The 20,576-nt window shown below is 35.3% G+C and overlaps 1 protein-coding gene across 4 annotated transcripts in view; it reads left to right on the top strand.

The window, feature by feature from the left end:
• The window catches only part of CNKSR2 (connector enhancer of kinase suppressor of Ras 2), a 280,032-nt gene that overhangs the window by 218,066 nt on the left and 41,390 nt on the right, over nt 1-20,576 (top strand). For all 4 annotated transcript variants that reach the window (XM_053917527.2, XM_053917526.2, XM_053917525.2 and 1 more), the window contains 6 exons: nt 451-623; nt 3,598-3,671; nt 3,949-4,020; nt 9,990-10,057; nt 16,487-16,587; nt 18,977-19,550. In XM_053917527.2, coding sequence (XP_053773502.1) covers nt 451-623; nt 3,598-3,671; nt 3,949-4,020; nt 9,990-10,057; nt 16,487-16,587; nt 18,977-19,550 — 1,062 coding nt within the window. The remainder of the gene's footprint in view (nt 1-450; nt 624-3,597; nt 3,672-3,948; nt 4,021-9,989; nt 10,058-16,486; nt 16,588-18,976; nt 19,551-20,576) is intronic.

The raw sequence follows: 20,576 nt of genomic DNA, 5'->3' as shown, positions 1-20,576 counted from the left end.
GTACAACCCATGGACATGAACTAAGGGAAGGAATGCTGGAGGGTTGGGGGGTTTAGGGATGGAGGGGATAAAGGGGGAAAACTGGGAAAAGTATAATAGCATAATCAATAAAATATGCTTAAAAAAGACTAGTTCAGCTAGACTTCCATTGTTTATTCATGTTGCTTGTTCTATAGTTTAGTTGTAATTATGATATGGTCCTGGGAGGAGGGGAGTGTAACTTCCACCTACTCCACTTCCATCTTGAATCTGATTACACACTTGTGATTAAATTGTATGTCACTTATGTGGGGGAAATGATTTTAAAGATTTCCATAATTTTCTAAATTATAAATAGAATTTTTAAGGTTAAGAACCCAGACTGATTTTTTGTGATCTATAAATCAATCTTCTACCTCCACACATTTATAAAATTCCAAGAACATTTTTACCCACTATTATTATCTTTAGGTCCTATAGCTGGCAAGAGCAAAAGACGAATTTCTTGCAAAGATCTTGGCCGTGGTGACTGTGAGGGCTGGCTTTGGAAAAAGAAAGATGCAAAGAGTTATTTTTCACAGAAATGGAAGAAATACTGGTTTGTCCTTAAGGATGCATCCCTATATTGGTATATTAATGAGGAGGTAAGATAAGCACATTTTGTTTTCCCATCCATTCTCTATCTTTAACCAAAAGAATCATCCTTTTGACACTTATAAAATCAGGTAATTATCTAAAGGCTAATTCAGAAGATTTTTGCTAGTTATTTTTCACAAGAAAAATATTTAAGATTTCTTAAAATGTTTGTATTTGGGGGTTCTGTAAAGATAGTTGTATCATTTATTCTAATGTAGCAACATATCTGAAACACAGATATAATAAAGTTTTATATATCTAATTAAAAATACCAAGGCAATTAGTGTAATAGCTTAATTTAAAATATGATATATAGAAATTTGATATAGATTTTTAAATGTCTTGTTTAAAGTTTTAAACTTTTTTCTGTTTTGGGGAGAGAAGTCCTTTAGTGATTTTAGAAAATTACTATCACTAGACTTTATTTCAGTTTTTTTAAAAAATGAACTAATAGACTAGTTTTGAAAATGTGCAAGTTTCATTTCATTTGGCACAATTGGGGAGTAGGGTGTATATAATACACTTAAATTGTTCTTATGATTTTATTTCATTTGCAGTTAACATATTTTTTCCAGAGTAATATATCATAATCTATCACATATCACAACAGATACGCAAGAGTGTACCTTACTTATTGATATTCCCTTTACATTCATTTCCTTTGATTCCTTTGCCATAGCCATCTATCAGATCATGTTAAGTCTTTTTTAACAATAATTTCTATTGTTAACTTGTTTTCTAAAAAAATGTACATGGCTTAATGCAGTATGCCGGCTCGATAGTCTTATATGAATAATATCAATATTATGTTATGACATTCAATTTGCATTTGAAGATTAATTTTTGAAATGTAATTTAACATTATTATGATTATAACATCTATAGAGAATTTTGTGTTCCCTAGACAGGCTGTTATGGTCTTATTTTATTTTATGTTAGGTTATGTTTAAGAAAATATTCTTAACAAACACTGCCTAAGGTACTGTGCCTCAGTTTCCATATCTGCAAAAGAGGGAGTAATAATTGTACCTAGCTCACTGGGCTCTTATATGGATAAAATGAATCAATGCATTTAATACCAATGCCTGGTACATACTAAGTACTCAATAAACATACGCTGTTAGTAATATTTTTCAAATTGACACCTTATTTCATTGAGTTACAATTTTACTCTTTAATATAAATGTCTGCATTACATATATAGAAGGGTTTGGTTATTTACTGTACTTTTGATTTTTTTTCTGGCAATCACATAATTTCATGTGTCTTATTTTATTCTTTTAAAGAATTTTATTTATTTATTTTTAGAAAGAGGGGAAGGGAGGGCAAAAGAGAAGGAGAGAAACATCAATGTGTGTTTGCCTCTCACTCACCCCCTACAGGGGACCTGGCCCGCAACTCAGGCATGTGCCCTGGCTGGGAATCAAACCTATGACCCTTTAGTTCACAGGCCTGTGCTCAATCCACTGAGCTATACCAGCCAGGGATCATGTGTCTTATTTTAGATGTAGTAAACAAACAATAATTTTACCTACATTTTCATTTAGTGTATATATATATATACACTTAATAAGCCAATCAAGCATTATCAAAATATACTGTTCTCTTTGTCTTTTTTTATCTTAAGGTCACTTGTAGATTTGTCTGTTGTATGCTAAATTATACTCTATCTTTCACAGTTTAAGGGATTAAAAAAAACTGTGGCCTCTTTTTATTGAATAGTAGCTAAGTTTCAATCAGAGAGTTATTGTTAACTGTATTAGCCTTATGAGAAGTGATTGAATACTTCCACAGTATACATTGCAAGAAATACCCTAGTGTGACATTTTTTTAGGAGAAATGTGAAAGTCCCTCATCTCATCATTAAGGGAAGATAATAACTACACACCCACAATGTTTTAAATGGTTCAAAATTTAAACATTTTAAATTAAAGGCATCATGGTAACAAGGGAAATCAAAGTTGAGAAAGAGATTTGAGACTATTTTATTTACCCTAAGATTGGAAGAAAAAAACTCATATATTGAAAAAATTATTATGTATTTTTTTAATAACACAAACATGTTAGCCACTATCAGGAATATCAAATTTTTGTTAAGTTTTACATATATACATACACACAGTAAAATAATTGATACTCTCTATATTTTCTTTGATATAGCCAATGGGGATTCAATCTCACTTGAACTTGAGATACAGGAAGCCATCAGTACAGCACAGATCAAAGTCTGGGAGAGTAAAAGTCTGAGGAACTTGGTCATGAGCTTGAGAGGGACAACAGTGATGAAAGGGTTCAGCCCCAGTCAGTCTTAGCATAGTTTGGATAACGGGTATATAATATAAGATTTTGGATAATTCTTCTATCTTTTTTTTCACCCCTCATTAGATATAGGAGGACTTTATCTATTTCATTTAATTTTTCAAGTGAAAAATAACCTCTATATATAGCATATATACCAAATCAGCTATCTGAAGATTAAAATAATCTATTTGTGAAATCTTGACTACACAAAATAATTATTTAATTCAGGTTTGATAGATGTTTTGGAGTCAGAAAAGGAATTGAGTTAGTAAACTCCCCTATATATTATATCCGAGCATTAAAAATAACAGAAAATTGTGAAGCTTAACTGTGGGCTAAAATTATTTTATATGTTATAAAAGTGTATAAACAAACACTCAGATTAGAAAATTACAAAACATGTTTCACTTTGAGAATTAAAGAATTTTCTATTGACATTTAATGTAAAAAGGATTTTTAAATTTTTCTATACATATTTTAATTTGTGGTATTCTAAATGTTCAAAATATACCTTTAATTTAATGGAATATAGCCAATAAAGTGGAATTTTACCCTCTAAAATGTCATATTTAAGGAATTAATGGACACATTTATTAGTATAGATATTTAAAGCATTAGTTATATAGTATCAGCTTCAAACCATTCTACATAATATCCTAAACAAGAGTGTTACTTCTTTAGGATGAAAAAGCAGAAGGATTCATCAGTCTGCCTGAATTCAAAATTGATAGAGCCAGTGAATGCCGCAAGAAATAGTAAGTTGATTTTATTTGGGGAAAGGGAGAAAAGGGAATACTTTAAAATTTTTTTCTAGCTTTTAAATTAGGGTACTTGTCTAATGCTTTCAAATTGAGGTAATAAGAAAGCATTTTGTGGGTAGAAAATTGGATTTTTTTACTGATTTCTGTCATTATGGCAGAAGCATTATGTGTGTGAACTCAGGTTATTCAGGTAATTTTACCCATAAAAATGATTTCGTTCTAACCTATTTCCCAATTTGAAATAAAATAAATGCATTTATTTCTTTTGCAGTGCATTCAAAGCCTGTCATCCTAAAATCAAAAGCTTTTATTTTGCTGCTGAGCATCTCGATGATATGAACAGGTAAAGTGTACTTAAATTTCAAAGTACTTAGAAAGTTAATACGTTTTCCACATTAATGCCTAGAGAATGTCACTGAAGTTTCTAGATTGATCAGTTTAAAATTAAATGTAGCCATACCTAATTTTAAAGAACAGCATTTTAAAAAATCAAAGTAAATTCATTGACTGTCAAGTTTACCAAAAATGTGCCCGAATCCATATGTAGACCAAAAAAAAAAAACCCCACAAATTAAAAGAAAGGATTTTTTAAAAGTCCATTTCAAGAAACTGTCTTCCAGTTTATTCTCAGATGGGGAAGAAAAGATACCCACAAAAAAAGCTGATTTTTTTCCTGCTGAGTATTTATGACAGAACATCCATCTTAATAATTCAGACCTAAGCAAAGTTAGTATTTCTTTCCATCACTTTTCTTGTGTCGCTGGACATTATTGTACAGCCAAATGGTTAGATGGCTACATGGTTATTTGGTGGCTCTGAGAATATCTGTCTGTGTATATTTTCTTTGATTTGCAACATTCTGCTTTGTGTTTCTACTTTAGCTTTTATTAATTTGATCCTTTGTTCCTTTCCTTTCCTTCCCCTCTCCGTTGTCTAGATTTCTAAAAATTAGATTCAAGATGCAAAAATTTCCCCTTTATAGGTCTTCAGCAGACAGAGTATATTACATATATAACCTGCCGACAGTTCAGGAGGTTACTTATACTGGTCAAGACCATGGACTTTGGAACCAGACTATCCAAATCCCAGCTCTCCTACTTACTAGCTGCATGACCTAGAACATAGAACTTGACCTCTCTATGCTGGGTATTAACTGTTTTTAAAAATGGAGATAATAACCATTTTCACCCATAGGACTTTTGTGAGGAGCAGATAAGCACACAAAAAGGCCTCCTACATTGTAAGTGCTATAAAGTGTTTGCTAGCATATAGATTCCTTTCATATACTTTGAGTTCTTACCTTATTTACCTTTCTTTGTGTATCTCAAAAAAATTAATACCCAGTTATTTTAACCATGAAGTTGTATAGCTTCATAAATGCAGTTCAACACAATAAATGAACACTTAATGGCCTTTCTTTGCCATCTGTCAATTTTCCTTTATTTTAGGGAATATAATTTAGATTCTCATTAATATGGTTCTTTGACACTTGAAAATACAACATGGTTTTTCCAAAGCAACTCTATGAATACAAGGAAATGGCAAAGAAAGGTGTTGAGGATAGTTAATAAAAACCTTTCATTATTGATAAGAGAACTGAGCCTTCCATGTGGTTTCCATAATATTGTCTTGATTAATATGTTACCATTCTTTATCCTTGTTCACATGACATGGGGAGGGGGCTGTGTTATTTTATTTTTTGTTTTTATAGTTCTGTCTTCTACTTCTCTAGTTACTCACTATCCATTTTACCATTTGTTGAGCTCTGTGCCCTTGGAATAAATATGAAGGGTTTACATTATGACCAAACTGAAAATGGGTAGTGTACAAGAACATATCCTATGTTACAAGATGGATACACTTGAACACAGTCACCTACATCTAAGATTTAGTGCAATTTAATCATTCATGATACATGGTAATCAGGGTCTTCTTAGGCTTCAAAATCGGCCTGCTCAAAAACACACTTTTATGAACTAAAGAGTCATTCTTGGTCTGCATTCCCTACACTGTTTTAGCAAAAACTGCCGAAGGATGTGATGTCACTACTCTTCCCCAATGCTTCTATGCATGTATCTGCTTCAGGATACCACAGAAGCTAAACCAAACCCATGTGTCGCATTTTATTACTTTTTCTAAGCAACGGGTCAAAGGAAAAATGAATCTGATCAAATATATTATCTCCACATCACACATTTCAGTCAGAATTAAATTGTTCTGAAATACTGAATCTTTTTTAAAAATGTAAGTATAATGAACTTTCTTGCTTTGCTTTTTTATAAGCATATTCCTGATGTTTACTTTCATTATGCAAGTTTTTTAAAATTACTTGTTAAAGAAATGGGAGAGTCAGTACTAGAAACACTCACAAAGGATTGGTGACGCGGAAAGCCTCCCTCCCACAACTTTGTTCAATGAATTAATTGTTACATAACAGCAAGGTGACTTCGGTGTTGCTTCGTTTGTTCATTCTATATGTACTCTTTTAAAGACACGTACCTAAGTCTTCAAGAGATGATATATGTATAATTATCATTAATTACATGATTATAATAATTATTATCATTATAAATATATGCTTTATCTTGTTATTTCATTACCACATGTATTTAAAATATATAGTGTTATTTGTGATAGGATCTAGTAGTTGGAATGAAAAAGTAATCCTTAATTCTCTTCTATAAAATCTCTGTACACACACACACATCTATGTACACACACACATATACATATAGTCATATCTACTTATGTACACATATACCCAAATGTATGTACATACACACAAAGGTATGTCCAGAAAGTATCCGGCCATGTACTATGAAAAATAGAGACACTTATTGAAGAAGATACAAGATACAACAAGCATTGTATTGGGACAATGATGCCTCGGTCCCCTTCAAAGTAGGCACCTTGGAACATCACACAGTTCTCCCAGTTGCCATCAGCGGCCTCATCATATTTTCCTTAATCTCATCGATGATCTGAAATATCTTCCCTTTCAAAGGTGATTTTAGTTTTGGGAAAAGCCAGAGGTCACAGGGTGCCAAGTCTGGGCTGTAGGGATGCTATGTCACCTGGGGGATTTTATGTTTTTCAGAAAAACTCTGCATGAGACATGATACATGAGTGGACGTATTATCATGATAAAGCTGCCAATCACCAGTTGCCCATAGATACAGCCTCCTGAACCATCAGAATAGTTTCCACAGAGGAATGTTCAAGCTTAACCCAATATTTGATGCATATTCATTGCTGTCCTTGCTCAGTCATTTTGAATGTGATGGCCACACAGTACATATGCTCACTCGACAGTGTCTACTGCCCCCACTGACTAGTACAGTGAAGTCATCATTGGTCACGCATGCACATCCCAGTCCACTCTCCTTGCCTGCCAGGTTACATCCATGTCACACAAACCATTCTTGTTAAATTAACAATGGCTGGACTTTTTCTGGACAGACCTCATATATATACTAATTGAATATTAAAATCTCACCTTCTGTTTTTTTTATCAGCATAAATTTGATTGTGAGAAAATTTGCAAAAACACTTTTAAGCATCCCAACACCATCCATCTCTTCCCTCCTCAGAAACGAGTATTGAAACATTTTTTTTAATTTCCACTTTGTGTGAAATCTGTGGAAGTAAAACAAATCATCATGTTTCTCAATTCTGACACTTATTTAATGAATTCATTTGGCGTATATATTTCTCATCATGTCAGCACATATGTCCTTGTATTTGAGAGAGCTCATTAACTTCTAGTTGGTGATTATTATTTCTACATTTTCCCATGGTTCATATTCTTTTTTACTTTTCAATACTTTATTCTCTGTCAGTTATTGACAACCTCATTGGATTGCTCAGTGGGGGTCTAATATCCCCTTACTTACATCTTCTTGTTTTAATGAATTGGTAATATGGTAAGTTACTGACTGAATTTACACCTAATATAAAGAACTTCCCCGTCAATATGTTTGAAAATATTCTAAATTCAGCACTGTACCCCTGACCACCTTATTTTAAAACAGCTTCTCCCTATCCCTGGCACCTTTACCATTCTATTTTTTTACCTTGTTTTTTAATACACTTGCTACTACTTAACATAGGTTTATTTGTATCCCTGCTTATTGCCTGTCTCCCTCTTCAGATATAAGCATCATGAAAGCAAATGCTTTAGTTTGTTATCTGTTTCCTCAGTGCCTAGAGCAGTACCTGGCACACATAGGCTCTGAATAAACATTTCTTGACTTATTTAATGCATATATATGTGCTGTTCGTAAGAGCCTATAAATACCAAATCATAACTGCAGCAAGTGTATAGGTTAGCATTTTCTAGATGAGGTCTTAAGGACAAGTTTAATATTGCACCAACGTTTGTGTATTGTTCAGTTTAGTGTGCCTATGTACAGTGCCCTGAGTTTATCTACACACTTTTCTAAAGAGTGTTTAGTATGAACGGAATTTTCCTTCATAAAAGTAGTTTGATTTTCCAATTGTCTTATGAAATTTAGCAATTCTGTAGCTCACTGAAGGCTCAAATTATGTCTTATTCATTTCGTACCCCCAAAACATAACTCATTATTCAGCAGAGAGCAGATACTTAATAAACATTGTTGAACTGAAAAATAAAGAAGCCACTTCTTTAGTTTCTTGAATCATTTCATAAAGACCTCATTGTACTTTGGACGTCTGATAAAATGAAATTTCAGTGATATTTTCAAAAGTAGTAAATATGATGTACTGAATTAAAATTAAGTAATAAATAGTCCTCTAGTACTGTTATCATCATTTTCACCCAAAAGGAACCATAGCAATCTTTCTCTAGAGTGCTAGGATTTGCCTTGTAGTAGAAATTCAAACCCTTTGTTACTACAAATGACCTATTGACTAGATTTTAATTGTGACCTTTTACTAATGATTAAATCATTTTAAAATGTTATTTGTCATGATGTTCACATTTTGACTTATAGTTTATAATTTTCTGAACTGTGTGTGTATATACCATGGTACTGAATTCATTTTATCAATCTTTCTTTTATTCCATTTGCTCCAGTCCCTTCTTCACCTCCCAAACATATTTAAGGCAATAATAAGATCATAAGTTTTCTCAAAATAAAGTTTGGCTTTAAGTGACTTATTGTTAAAATTAAAGCTTAAATTTCCATGGATGTGATTTTTGCCTATTAGAGACACAACTTTCCTCCCTTTTCAAGATAATCTAAGTATCTGATGCACAGTTAACACCAGCTGGCATAAATGACGAAACATATGAGTCATTTCAAAGAATGTCATCTTCCATTTAACAGAGGAGCTAAGCTCTTAGGAGAAAAAGTTCTCAAACACAACTTTTTCTTTAAGAAATGCATCCCAATCAGATTATTACACACTTGAATGATGTTAACTATACTAGTGGTTCCAAACTTACTCAAGCTAGTTTGGAAAGTGGCTTATTCCTTAATTTCTGATTTTGGAAAGTATATGGATCATAGGGCATAATGAGCAATGGGAAATTGTCAGATCAGTTTAAAGATTTTGTGATTTGTCAACGTCACATAGTATAAACAGTTGGAATAATGAGCACAGGGAAAGACATGGTGGTACAAAAGATGGAGATTGAAACAAGGGTTTACTTCAATCAGTCCCCAATACTGATGAAAGCAGCACTGCTCAAAGAGGGAAGAACTAAGAATTATTTTTAAGTTACTATTGTTCATGGAAATAAATTTTAGGGATGTCAACAGAGGTTAAATTTGTATATGCTCATTTTGCCTTTGGAAAACCTAATACCCTTGTATTTACAGACAAATTTCCTAAGTACTCCCAAGGTGTGTTTCTAAGTGGATCATTAAACTTACAAGAGCTTCATCAACACTAGTATTTCATGATAAAACTTATTTTGACAGGCAAGGTCCACCACCTTTTCCCTTATCGGGACAAATTATATCAGATATTATTTAAATATCTCTAAAGGAACATTCGTTCTGAAGAAACAAAACAACAGAACTAGTTGGAATGCTTCTACATTGGAGTAACAGAGTTACTAGGGTTTTGGTCATCTCAAAACCTTTTAAGTTACAGATGTTAACAGGTTTGAACAAGACTTTTCTATTAAAATAGGTAATCTTTGGTGTGGGAGCAATTTGTACTACAGCAAACTTTAGCTCATCAGAGTCTCCATGTGCCAAGAGTAGCAAAGAACACATCTTTTATGTAGGATTATTCCATATATTCTTAGGCATCTTAAATATTTCTAAGAAGTCTAAGAAAGTAAGTTGCAATGTTTCTGATTTTAATATTTGGTTTTTTTAGGTGGCTTAACAGAATTAATATGCTGACTGCAGGTTACGCAGAAAGAGAGAGGATTAAGCAAGAACAAGGTAAAAGAATACTTTTTTAAATATTTTATTTATTTATTTTTAGAGAAGGGAAGGGAGGGGGAAAGAGAGGAAGAGAAACATCAATATGCGGTTGCCTCTTGAACTCCCCCTACTGGACACCTGGCCTGCAACCCAGGCATGTGCCCTGAGTGGGAATGGAGCTGGAGACCCTTTGGTTCCCAGGCCTGCGCTCAATCCACTGAGCTACACCAACCAGGGAAGAATACTTTCTTTTTATAATTGTGTTATACTTCATTTTTCTTGTTGTTATCTATACAGTGATTCACTATTATCACTTGAGAGAAAATGCATGTGTTAGTTTGTGGTTATTTGTCTTCTGGGTACTTTGAATACAAACCATAGTATCTTACAGGTAAATTTGAATAAATTAAACAGATAGGGAATAAACTCTCACATTTTTTGAACAGCTAATGTGAAGTTTTCTTCAGTTTATTGCCAACTCCATCAGTCTTTTTCCTATGGAAGAAAAAAAATCTCAAAACCTTGAGTCTTTAATTGGTTCTGTATATTGACCCAATTCTAGGTCCTTGGTGGTGAGTTGTTTTTTCTGTTTAGTAGTCTCATAGACATTTAAGTGGCCTTTTATGCTAAGAGCTCAAATGAATGATCCCTTCTTCAATAAATTATCCTATTTAGTTTTGTTCTTCGATTCTATTATTGTGTAACTGTTTATGGAACTTGCCTTGGTTTTGACCTCAGATTTATGAAAAACAATACCATGATGCAAAATTGAAATCTGAGCAAAAGCTGCGGTCAGCATTCTGAAGTGGCATCGCATTTCCCAAAGAGCATTCGCTGTACATCACTTGGAAGCACAAATAGTTTTTTGAAAAATTTTGAGGCCCTAAAGTTGAAAGAATTTCACAAATTGATACATATACAAACATAGCTCTAGTTGTGTATCCAGTGGGCATAGCGTATTTGTTGACATGGAGATTCTAAAATCCTTCTGTTTCCTCTCAGAATATAAACCATAGCCAAAACTTTTTAAAACATCTAAAAACTAAAGGTTAGAGAGATCTAAAGGAGGTAACCAGATCCTAGAACTAATTTGTCAGCAAATGTTTAGGGCAGGGGTCAACAAACTTTCTGTAAAGAGCCAAACAGTAAATATTTTAGGCTTTGCAGGCCATAAGGGTTCTGTTGCAAATACTCAACTCTGCTATTGCAGCAAGAAAACAACTCTAAACACATAAAGGGGCATGGCTGAGCTCCAATCAAGCTTTGTTTACGGGTGCCAGGATTGGATTTCATATCATTTTTCAAAAAATATTATTCTTTTCCTTTTTTAACCATTTAAAAATGTGATAACCATTCTTGATTCACAGGCCCTATAAAAACATGCAGAGTGCCTCATTGCCCTGCAGGCCATAGGGTGAGGGGATGGAGGTGGGTGAAGAGGTGCAGGGAGAGGAGATAGGGCAGGAAATTTCAAAGAAATAGCAAAACATGTTTCCTGCCAATGGGGATTCATCATCTTGTTGAGGATCTCAAAAATACGCACTTGAAATTGCTTAAGAAAAATTAAAGAGCAACATAAAGTAAATCAGTAGTAAATTTTATATAATGTGAAACTGATTTTAAGAATTTGCTGAGTAGGCGCAATTTTTTTAAATCTTGAGAGACAGTATTAATGAAGAAACACTTGCTGGAGAAAGTGATCAGTGAGCCTCACATAAAGTCAGCAGTGGAGAGGGAGAGAAGATATTTGATCCAATAATAAGTATTTCTGTGTAAGGCCTTCAACTAGCACTCTAATTATATCAAGGCAAAATAAGCACCTGTCCTACCTGAAATTACATTAAAGTTTAGTGGAAAATATACTCTTAGTAAAATACGGAAAGCGAAATGTAAGGAGGTACAAATCAAGGTTCATGGGTATGAGAATGGAGAGATTCCTTCTGGATGTAGAGTGGGGAAAGGCTTTAAGTTTGCTCAGTTATCTGAACTGGTTCTCAGAGGATGAGGAAAACGTGGAGTCAAGGAAGTAACAAAATAAAACATTCCTGTGGTGGAACCAGCATGGATACTTCCACAAATACCATGGAAGCCATCTTAATTAAATCAGTGTGCACAGGCAAACCCCAGCCTGACTATGAATGTCAGGCCACTTATTGAGCCACTTACTTCATTGTTAAAAGTTTATTCCACACAGACAACAGTGTGGTGATGACCAGAGGGAAAGAGGGGTTGGGAGAAGGAGAAGAGGGTAAAGAGGGGATAAATGGTGATGGAAGGACGCTTCACTTGGGGTGTGAACACACAATACGGCATACAGAGGATGTATTATAGAACTGTACACCTGAAACCTATGTAATTTCATTAAGCAATGTCACCCCAATAAATTCAGTAAAAATACAAATCAAAGTAAATTTTTTAAAAAGTTTATTCCCCATCTTCATGCTTCAACTTAATTTATAGGCCTATAATCGTGGTGAGAGTGCTAAAAAATGCAAGCCTTCCTTTTCAAATTTCTTTAAAAGGCATAAAACTCTTCTTTGAAGGTGCATACAGATTTATTTCTTATCTTTTTAAGATGTAAGAATTAGAAGTATGGTCAATGTACGGATGGGAAAATAAATCTTTTAAAAAAAGCCAATTTGTATGAATATGGAAGGTTGGAGTTCCAGGCTTAACTTCTATATTTTATCACTGGGCATTACTTTGAAGCTGAGCATGTTCTTGATTTAGTGATTTTCCTTTGTATTTGGTATATATGACCAAATTTCATTATGGATGAAAGAACTGGTAAGTTGTATTATACATGCAGGCTGTAAAAAGTATTCATTCCATGGATTCCTGCTGCCCTGGTCTTGTGTGAGTAAGTATTTTAGTGCCGACTGGAGTATGGTAGACAATCATAGGCAGAAGGTAATAGTTACAACTCAAATCTGTCTTGGTAATACAGTGCAACTGGAATCTGAAGCAATTAGGATTTCTACCTAGAGTGTACATTTCTCAGGTACTCTAACATAGATCAGAAACATAGACCTCCTACCTTTGCGTGAGTAGGTCTCATGGTATTCTATTCAGAAAACTACTAAATACGTGTGTCTAATCCATACTGCTATAAAGTTATTTGACACTTTTGAGTGCCAAAGTTGAATTTCATTCAAAATATAGCTGTTTGACGATTGGGAATATTTCATAATGATGGAAAGGAATGATTGCCAAACACTCTATCTATTTAAATGCTCAGTGCAACTTAGAAGTGACTCTTCCATTGACTTAAATAAAAGTTTAATGAATTACTGTCATTAGCTACAGAAGTATAAAGAATGTGAGGTTCTCCTTCATTATTCGTCATTGTACTTAGAGAAAACAGGGTTACACTAAATTATGCCAAGATCACATTTGGCTAATTATCTGCTAGTCATTTTTCTATATTTTTCCAGCTTCAAGTCAGACATTCATAACATATTATTTTCAATCACATATTAGGTCTTATTGGAGCTTTAATTACATAAAAATGAATGGATTATATTGTGCTTATTTGATAGTTCTAGATGAAAAAGTCAATTCTTTTCAAATTATCTTTTTGTATCAAAATGAAAAGTAAAGTGGAAATTTTCCTGTTCCATTGATGGCACTGTTTATTCATGATTAGTTACTTATAAAATTGAACTCACTACAAGAGACATTCAAAGTATCCATTTATTTTTCTCTAAATAGAGAGCTAAAAAAATTAATTTGCTCTTAGAATGAAAATCAGACTAGTTTCAGCTTCTGAGCAACAATGTGCTTGTAATTTTCCACATGAACCCAAAAAAGCCTGACTAAATTTTCTGTGGAGCCTGTTCTCTGGCATTGCTGTCTCAAAGACACACAGCTTAGTATGAGCAATGAAATTAATCTGCAAAGTGATATTTCAGTCTTTTCTTAGGCAACCCAAGAAAACTTTAGATTGCTGCTGCTTTTTAATAGACCAAGAATTACATAAGATAGTGAGCTAAAATTGTTTCTAATTTAGCTTAGGGGAAAAAGTAGAAAAAGACTCTCACAAATATGTCGTTTATAGTGATAGCTATAGAGACCTTGATACAATAGTGATCATTTCCTTCTCCATGTGCTAGTAAGGATCACTAGAGGTGCTGACTCCTTGACACCTCAAGGTACTAATGCAAGGGTCAAAGAGAAGCTCGACAGAGGTGCCAGTTTCTGGGAATAGTAGGAAGGGTAAAAGCAGAGTGATCTTGGCAAGCTCAATCCCTTCACCTCCAGCAGTGACTTCCCAATAGTATTTCAAGTTCCCACAAAAGTACCTAACTCAGGCCCCAGAGCTCAAGAATTCACTTTTCATGGCTAGAAATTATTATAAGAAAAAACTAATGTCAGAAGTTTGAACACCAGTCATTTATGTCCTATGGGAGCTACGTCAGACTGTCTTGGCATGCTACCGACAAAGAGGACCAAGGCTCCTAACTAATATTTATTGAGGGATTTCAAAGTGTAAAATCTCTTTTTTTAATTTATTTAATCTTCGCCTGAGGACATGCTTATTGATTTTAGAGAGAGGGGAAGGGAGGGAGAGAAACATCAATGCGAGTGAGGAACATCAATCGGTTGCCATTCGTACACGTCCTGACCGAGCACCAAAGCACAGCCTAAGCATGTGCCCTGAGTGGGAATCAAACCAGCAACCTTTCTGTTTATGGGACAATGCTCCAGCCCACTGAGCCACACAGACCAGGGCAAAGTCTCTTGATATATGTTACCTTATTTAGTACCTACACACACACAACTCTGAAAGGAAGTTATTGTTAGCCCCCTTTTACAGTTGACAAAACAGACTCAGAGAGGTTAAGTAACCACCACGAGCATACAGATGGTTAAGTGTCACAGCCAAGAATTGAACCTACATCTGTTTGAGTATATCGCTCATGCTTTTCTCACCAGTGTTTGCTGGGTCCATCTCTGGGCAACTGTGTCAGTTCACATTTGCAGGAGGCTTAATATACTGGCCATCACTGGCTTGATCCAATGTAAAAACCAGACATCAAATTTATACTAACTAGTCTTGCTTATCTTTTACTCAAAGGGAACAATTACAGTAGAAATAGAATTTCCAGAGTCCTTTTATTTTTAGGCCTAATTATAATAATCTCCATTGCTAAGGAATTTCTATTCACAATAGCCAGAGTTACAGAGCAACTAAAAGAGGGGGCTTAAAGGATTGTGGATCTATATGACATTAAATATTCCCCCTGTGTCATACAAAAGAGTCCCAGTGACTGAGCCCTCTGAGATTTAGAGCAACACAAGTTCTTAGTTCAAATCCTACTTCTAATTTCTATTCAGCATATAGTTAAATACCCAGTATATTTTAGCTGTACTTATTAATATTGATCAGCAGCACAAAGAAAATATATAAACATACTACAATATCAGGATTCCTGGGTGGAGGGGGGTCCTGAAAAAAAATATGTGCCATGACTTTTCACCAAAATCTGATGATTAATCAAGCTTTCTGATGGTTCTTTTCTGATTTAGATTTTCATAATAATAAGGAAACTTTTATTTTAATACCCTTTCTCTTTTATCATCTGAAATTCATATGGATAATACTTCTGGGTTTTTCCATGTAAATAACATAAAGAATTAACCCAGCAGTGACAGGGTAGTTGAAGTATTATTAGTGGAACAGATTCTGAGTATTGGCCTTTTTACTGTATTTTGTTTACTCATCTTATGTATCTCTCAGAGTTTTTCCCCTTCCCTCTTGCCTGATCAGCCAAGTCGGTTTGTTTAGCAGCTTACATTTTCTACCCTTTTAGGTAGTTCTAGAAGTTTGTAACTTGCAGCCCACATCAGCAGATTTGCCCTTTGCAATTGGCAAAATTCAGGGTTTGCCGTGTGTTTCAAAGAAGAGGTGGGAGTACAGTGTTACAGAGATTTATGCCAGCATGACTCTGGAAACAGTGATTGTTAGATAACTAGTGAATCGAAGCCAAAAAAGAGAATTGAGGACATTATTTTTAGAAGTATTTATATATGTAGTCATCTACAGCAATATATTCATTGTTTTTCTTTAGGATAAAATGATACACCTTTAAGCGGCATCATGTGACATCATTCATTAATTGAAGCTGCAGAATAATTTGGTCTGGAACCTCAAACACGCTAAACTTGCTTTGGCTTATGCAGTGCCCTTTTCTTAACTCTTTAAAATTGTGGTCATATATAATTTCTTGCTTTAAAAAGAGGTTGGAATTGGGTATTTGTACACTTCCATCACCCTCAAGACCTAGCTGAAAATAAAAGTTGGTGGGCCTGGGATAGTGAGTGCTGGGGAGCAGGGTGTAGGAGTGGAATTTAAATTTCCTTTTGTTAGCTGGTATTGTATGTTCTTGAAAATATGTCTAGAAACATTAACAGAATGTTGATGTATCCATATGTGTCAATTTTCAGATTACTGGAGTGAGAGTGACAAGGAAGAAGCAGATACTCCATCTACACCCAAACAGGACAGCCCTCCACCGCCCTATGATACATACCCACGGCCTCCCTCTGTAAGTTGTGAGCAGGAGTGTACTTAATGCAGCATCAGATTCCTTGACCTACAACCTCACTTTGCATGTTAAAAAAACATATGTGCTGAATTGCATGTCAGCCCTCAGTTTCTTAGGGGGAAGAAAATAGAGAGTCTAAAAGCCATAAGCGGAAAATATGAAGTATGCAAACAATGTTTAATCAAGGGAAATAGTAACGCCAGATTCCATGCATAATAAATATCTGACGGGGTTTATTAAGCAAACATATAAAACATACTGTTTGTATCACAGTAGCTTTTGTGAAAAGAACAATGAAAAATGTTTTCATAGAAAAAGCTATGTAAATTGACCTTATCTGTTTCACACTAATAGAGTCCATTCCTATATCCTTTAGAATCAACTCCTAAAAATGAAGATTATATCTGTATTGCCCATGTTTTGGCATGTAGCTTTTTGAGACAGTCATAGGATCTGGTTTAATGCACGTGTTTATATGGTACTCCAGACCTCTTAAACTTATGTAAATTATTCTGTGTATACACTATACTTTGATCTTTTATTTAATAGGGTAAACAACTCTTCTGATTTGCTTGGGACTATCTCACTTTATGCCCATTTCCCAACGGAATTAGTGAGAGCGTCTGAGTAGTGCGGTACTTTATTTAGACAATACATTGCATAGTTCCATGAAAGTCAACTCTGCCTGTCTTGGGACTGAGTCTTCCACACAGGAAATGGAAGCTGGATTTAGGTGACAACAGCAAACCTAATTCCACCTCCATATTATTTCAGGGGATTTTTAATAAGAAAGGTGCTGTGTGAAATGTTGATATAATTCTAGTCCTTGGCCTTCTCAGCCTTGGCTGTGGATAAGAATCACGTCTGGAACGTTTAAAAAATGCGGATGTTCAGGCCCAACGCAAACATATTAAATCAGAATACTTGAGCCTGCACACAACTTGCTGGTCTGGGTTGTGAACTTTTTCAGAACAGTCTATTCATCTACACATTTCTTGGCCTAGCTCAGCAGTGGCACTTACTTATTAAGTGCTTAATAAATATTTCTAAAATAAATGAATGGGTACTTTTGGCTAATAACTAAAAGGAAATCCACATTTTTAATAAAATGTTTCAAGACAATGTCTGTTACCTAAGGAGAACAAGAGAAAAATGGAAAAATTGCAGAACTGTCCCTATCTGTATGCACATTTCTCTTATAAAGGCTGAAGTTCACTGAGTGCGACAGAATGCAAGGACAAGCTATAGAAATGAAATAATGAGTCAGTGACAAGATACAGTTTATATCATATGTTCCCTAAAACATCAGGGTCTGAATAATTCCTTTAAAATATTTATATAAGAGGAAGAAGGGAAAGTGCACCTTCACCAAACAGCCATTTATTCATAACAACATGTGAACTTTAAGAAGGAAAGTAGTCACATTGTTAGTAACACGTGAGAAGATAAACCGCCCACAGAAAATGCCACATAACTTCTCCTTTACCCTGAGGGGCAGCATGAACTTTCCCTTCAGCCAGGCTTGTCCTCAGCCCCGTTTGCAATGATCACATTTAACAAATCTGGCTTCTCCTGCCAGTAGAGAGCCTGGGCTGGTCTGTTAGCCCCCATAGCAAGAGTAAAGCTTGTCCCAGTAGCAATGCCTGCAAGTGTTCTACAGCATTCACTTCATGCCAGTAGTCCCTTTGCTTGGTTGTGCTTTTCACTGTAACATATATTTCCAAGGTTTAAATTCCAGGGATAAATATATTCCATATTTCTTTTGTGTTTATATACTCTGAAATGCCTGTACTTAAAGCAAATGCTAATCCCCATCAGGGTATCATCTCACGCTACCTACATTTTTAAGTCTCTAAAAAATGCCACAGAATTCACAAGGCCATGAAGGTTTTCCTTGGCACCCATAGGAGCAGATATTTGCCTGTGAAGAACAGGAAGGGTTCTGTCTGATCATAGACATTTCGTTGTCACATCCCAAAGCCTCTCTCTCCTTACTATCATCCCCAAGCTCCATAAACTCTGCAAACAGGAATTTGGCAACAGTTCTTCAGGATTTCAAATATGTACAGATTTAAAAACCTACGATTATTTGTTCAGTTCCTGGATAGTTCTTACATAAGTGCTCACATTTTCTTGTACTTCCATTGTTGTAAACATCTATATTAATATGTAAGATTTTTCATGAGAACCCGGTATAGCTGCATTTCAATACATCTACATCTCAGGCTCATAAGATGTCATCTAGGGCCTAACTTTGAGATATTTGAAAACTTGACTAGGCATTAACTCTCAACTAGCAAATGTTACCTGGTGAAAATTAAACATGTTTCTTGGTGATAGAAGTGGCCCTTTATTTCTGTAGAGACTCATCAGAGGCTCTTTTCCACAGATGAGTTGTGCCAGTCCTTATGTGGAAGCAAAACACAGCCGGCTGTCCTCCACAGAGACCTCTCAGTCTCAGTCTTCTCATGAGGAGTTTCGTCAGGAAGTGACTGGGAGCAGTGCAGTGTCCCCCATTCGCAAGACAGCCAGCCAGCGCCGCTCCTGGCAGGATTTAATTGAGACGCCCCTGACAAGCTCAGGATTACACTATCTTCAGACTCTGCCCCTGGAGGATTCTGTCTTCTCTGACTCCGCGGCCATATCCCCAGAGCACAGGCGGCAGTCCACCCTTCCGACTCAGAAATGCCACCTACAGGATCACTATGGGCCTTACCCATTAGCCGAGAGCGACAGGATGCAAGTGTTAAATGGAAATGGGGGCAAGCCTCGAAGTTTTACTCTGCCTCGAGATAGCGGGTTCAACCACTGCTGTCTGAATGCGCCGGTTAGTGCCTGTGACCCGCAGGATGACACGCAGCCCACAGAGGTGGAGGAAGAGGAGGAGGAGGAGGAGGATGAGGAGGAGGAGGAGGAGGAGGAGGAGGAAGGGGAGGCAGCAGGGGAAAACATAGGAGACAAAAGTAAGTATATTGACGGAGATTCTTAGCCTGTGTACACAGAGTCCTAACCTTTTCAAACTTCTTATTTTAAGAATATAGAATTTTGTTTCCCTTTTTTTTCCTTAAAATAATGGTCTTGCTGCATAGGAAGTTAGCTATCCCTTGGCATCCTACTTTCAGAACTTAAGTAACTTGGGGGGAAAGATGAGTAATGAAACCTCTATCCCAGGATACCCATAGCTAGAGCAAATAACTTTTCTCTCCAATTACCCATTAGCCTTTTAAGGTTAATGCTATTCATTTCTTTTTCTCCCTCCTCTTAGCCACTTTCTTCTCACTTGCATACATCATCCCTTTGGTCCACAATTATTGCCCCCTGAGTTTGGGTTAAGAAACTATATATGCTTCAAGGAGGGTGTTCGCAGAACCTTGGTTGAAAAGTAAGTGAATACACACACACGGACACATATACAACTTAAAATTCCGAGAGTTTTTCCAAGAAAAAAATTCACATAATATTTCTACCAACTTCAAACATCCAAATTTATGTCTAGAAACCAGTTTGCCAAAAACATCCATTTACTTTTTTAGTGTGTATATGAATTACAAAATTCAATTTATGGGAATCAAATCTTAAGAAAGACAAGTCAATTAAGTAACCCTCTAGCTTGTTGGAATTAAGAATATGTTTACTAGTTACCAAGTTCTTTATCCACCATGCCATACCAAGCAGCTGTTTTTAACTAATATGATACCCCAGTTCAGAAACCCAGGTTAGTTTAAGGAAACAGTTATAATTCAGTTATTTTATTTAAAAAGAAAATGTAGGTTTGCCTATAGATGTTGAATGTTAAATACAAAAATAATGTATAGAAGAAATAGGATAAAACAGTTTACGTCTCTTTACTCAAAATGAGGTCCAGGCCAGTTAGTGCAGATGATCTGAGCCGATGTTGCCGGAAACACAGTTCCTGGGTTGGTCCTACTAGGGCATTACACCAGTCTTTTTAAAGGATGCAAACAGACTGGACCGTTCAGCCCATTTTG

Source organism: Desmodus rotundus, chromosome X (genome assembly GCF_022682495.2).
Source record: "Desmodus rotundus isolate HL8 chromosome X, HLdesRot8A.1, whole genome shotgun sequence".
NCBI lineage: Eukaryota > Metazoa > Chordata > Mammalia > Chiroptera > Phyllostomidae > Desmodus > Desmodus rotundus.
This window is presented reverse-complemented; position numbering and strand designations above follow the sequence as displayed.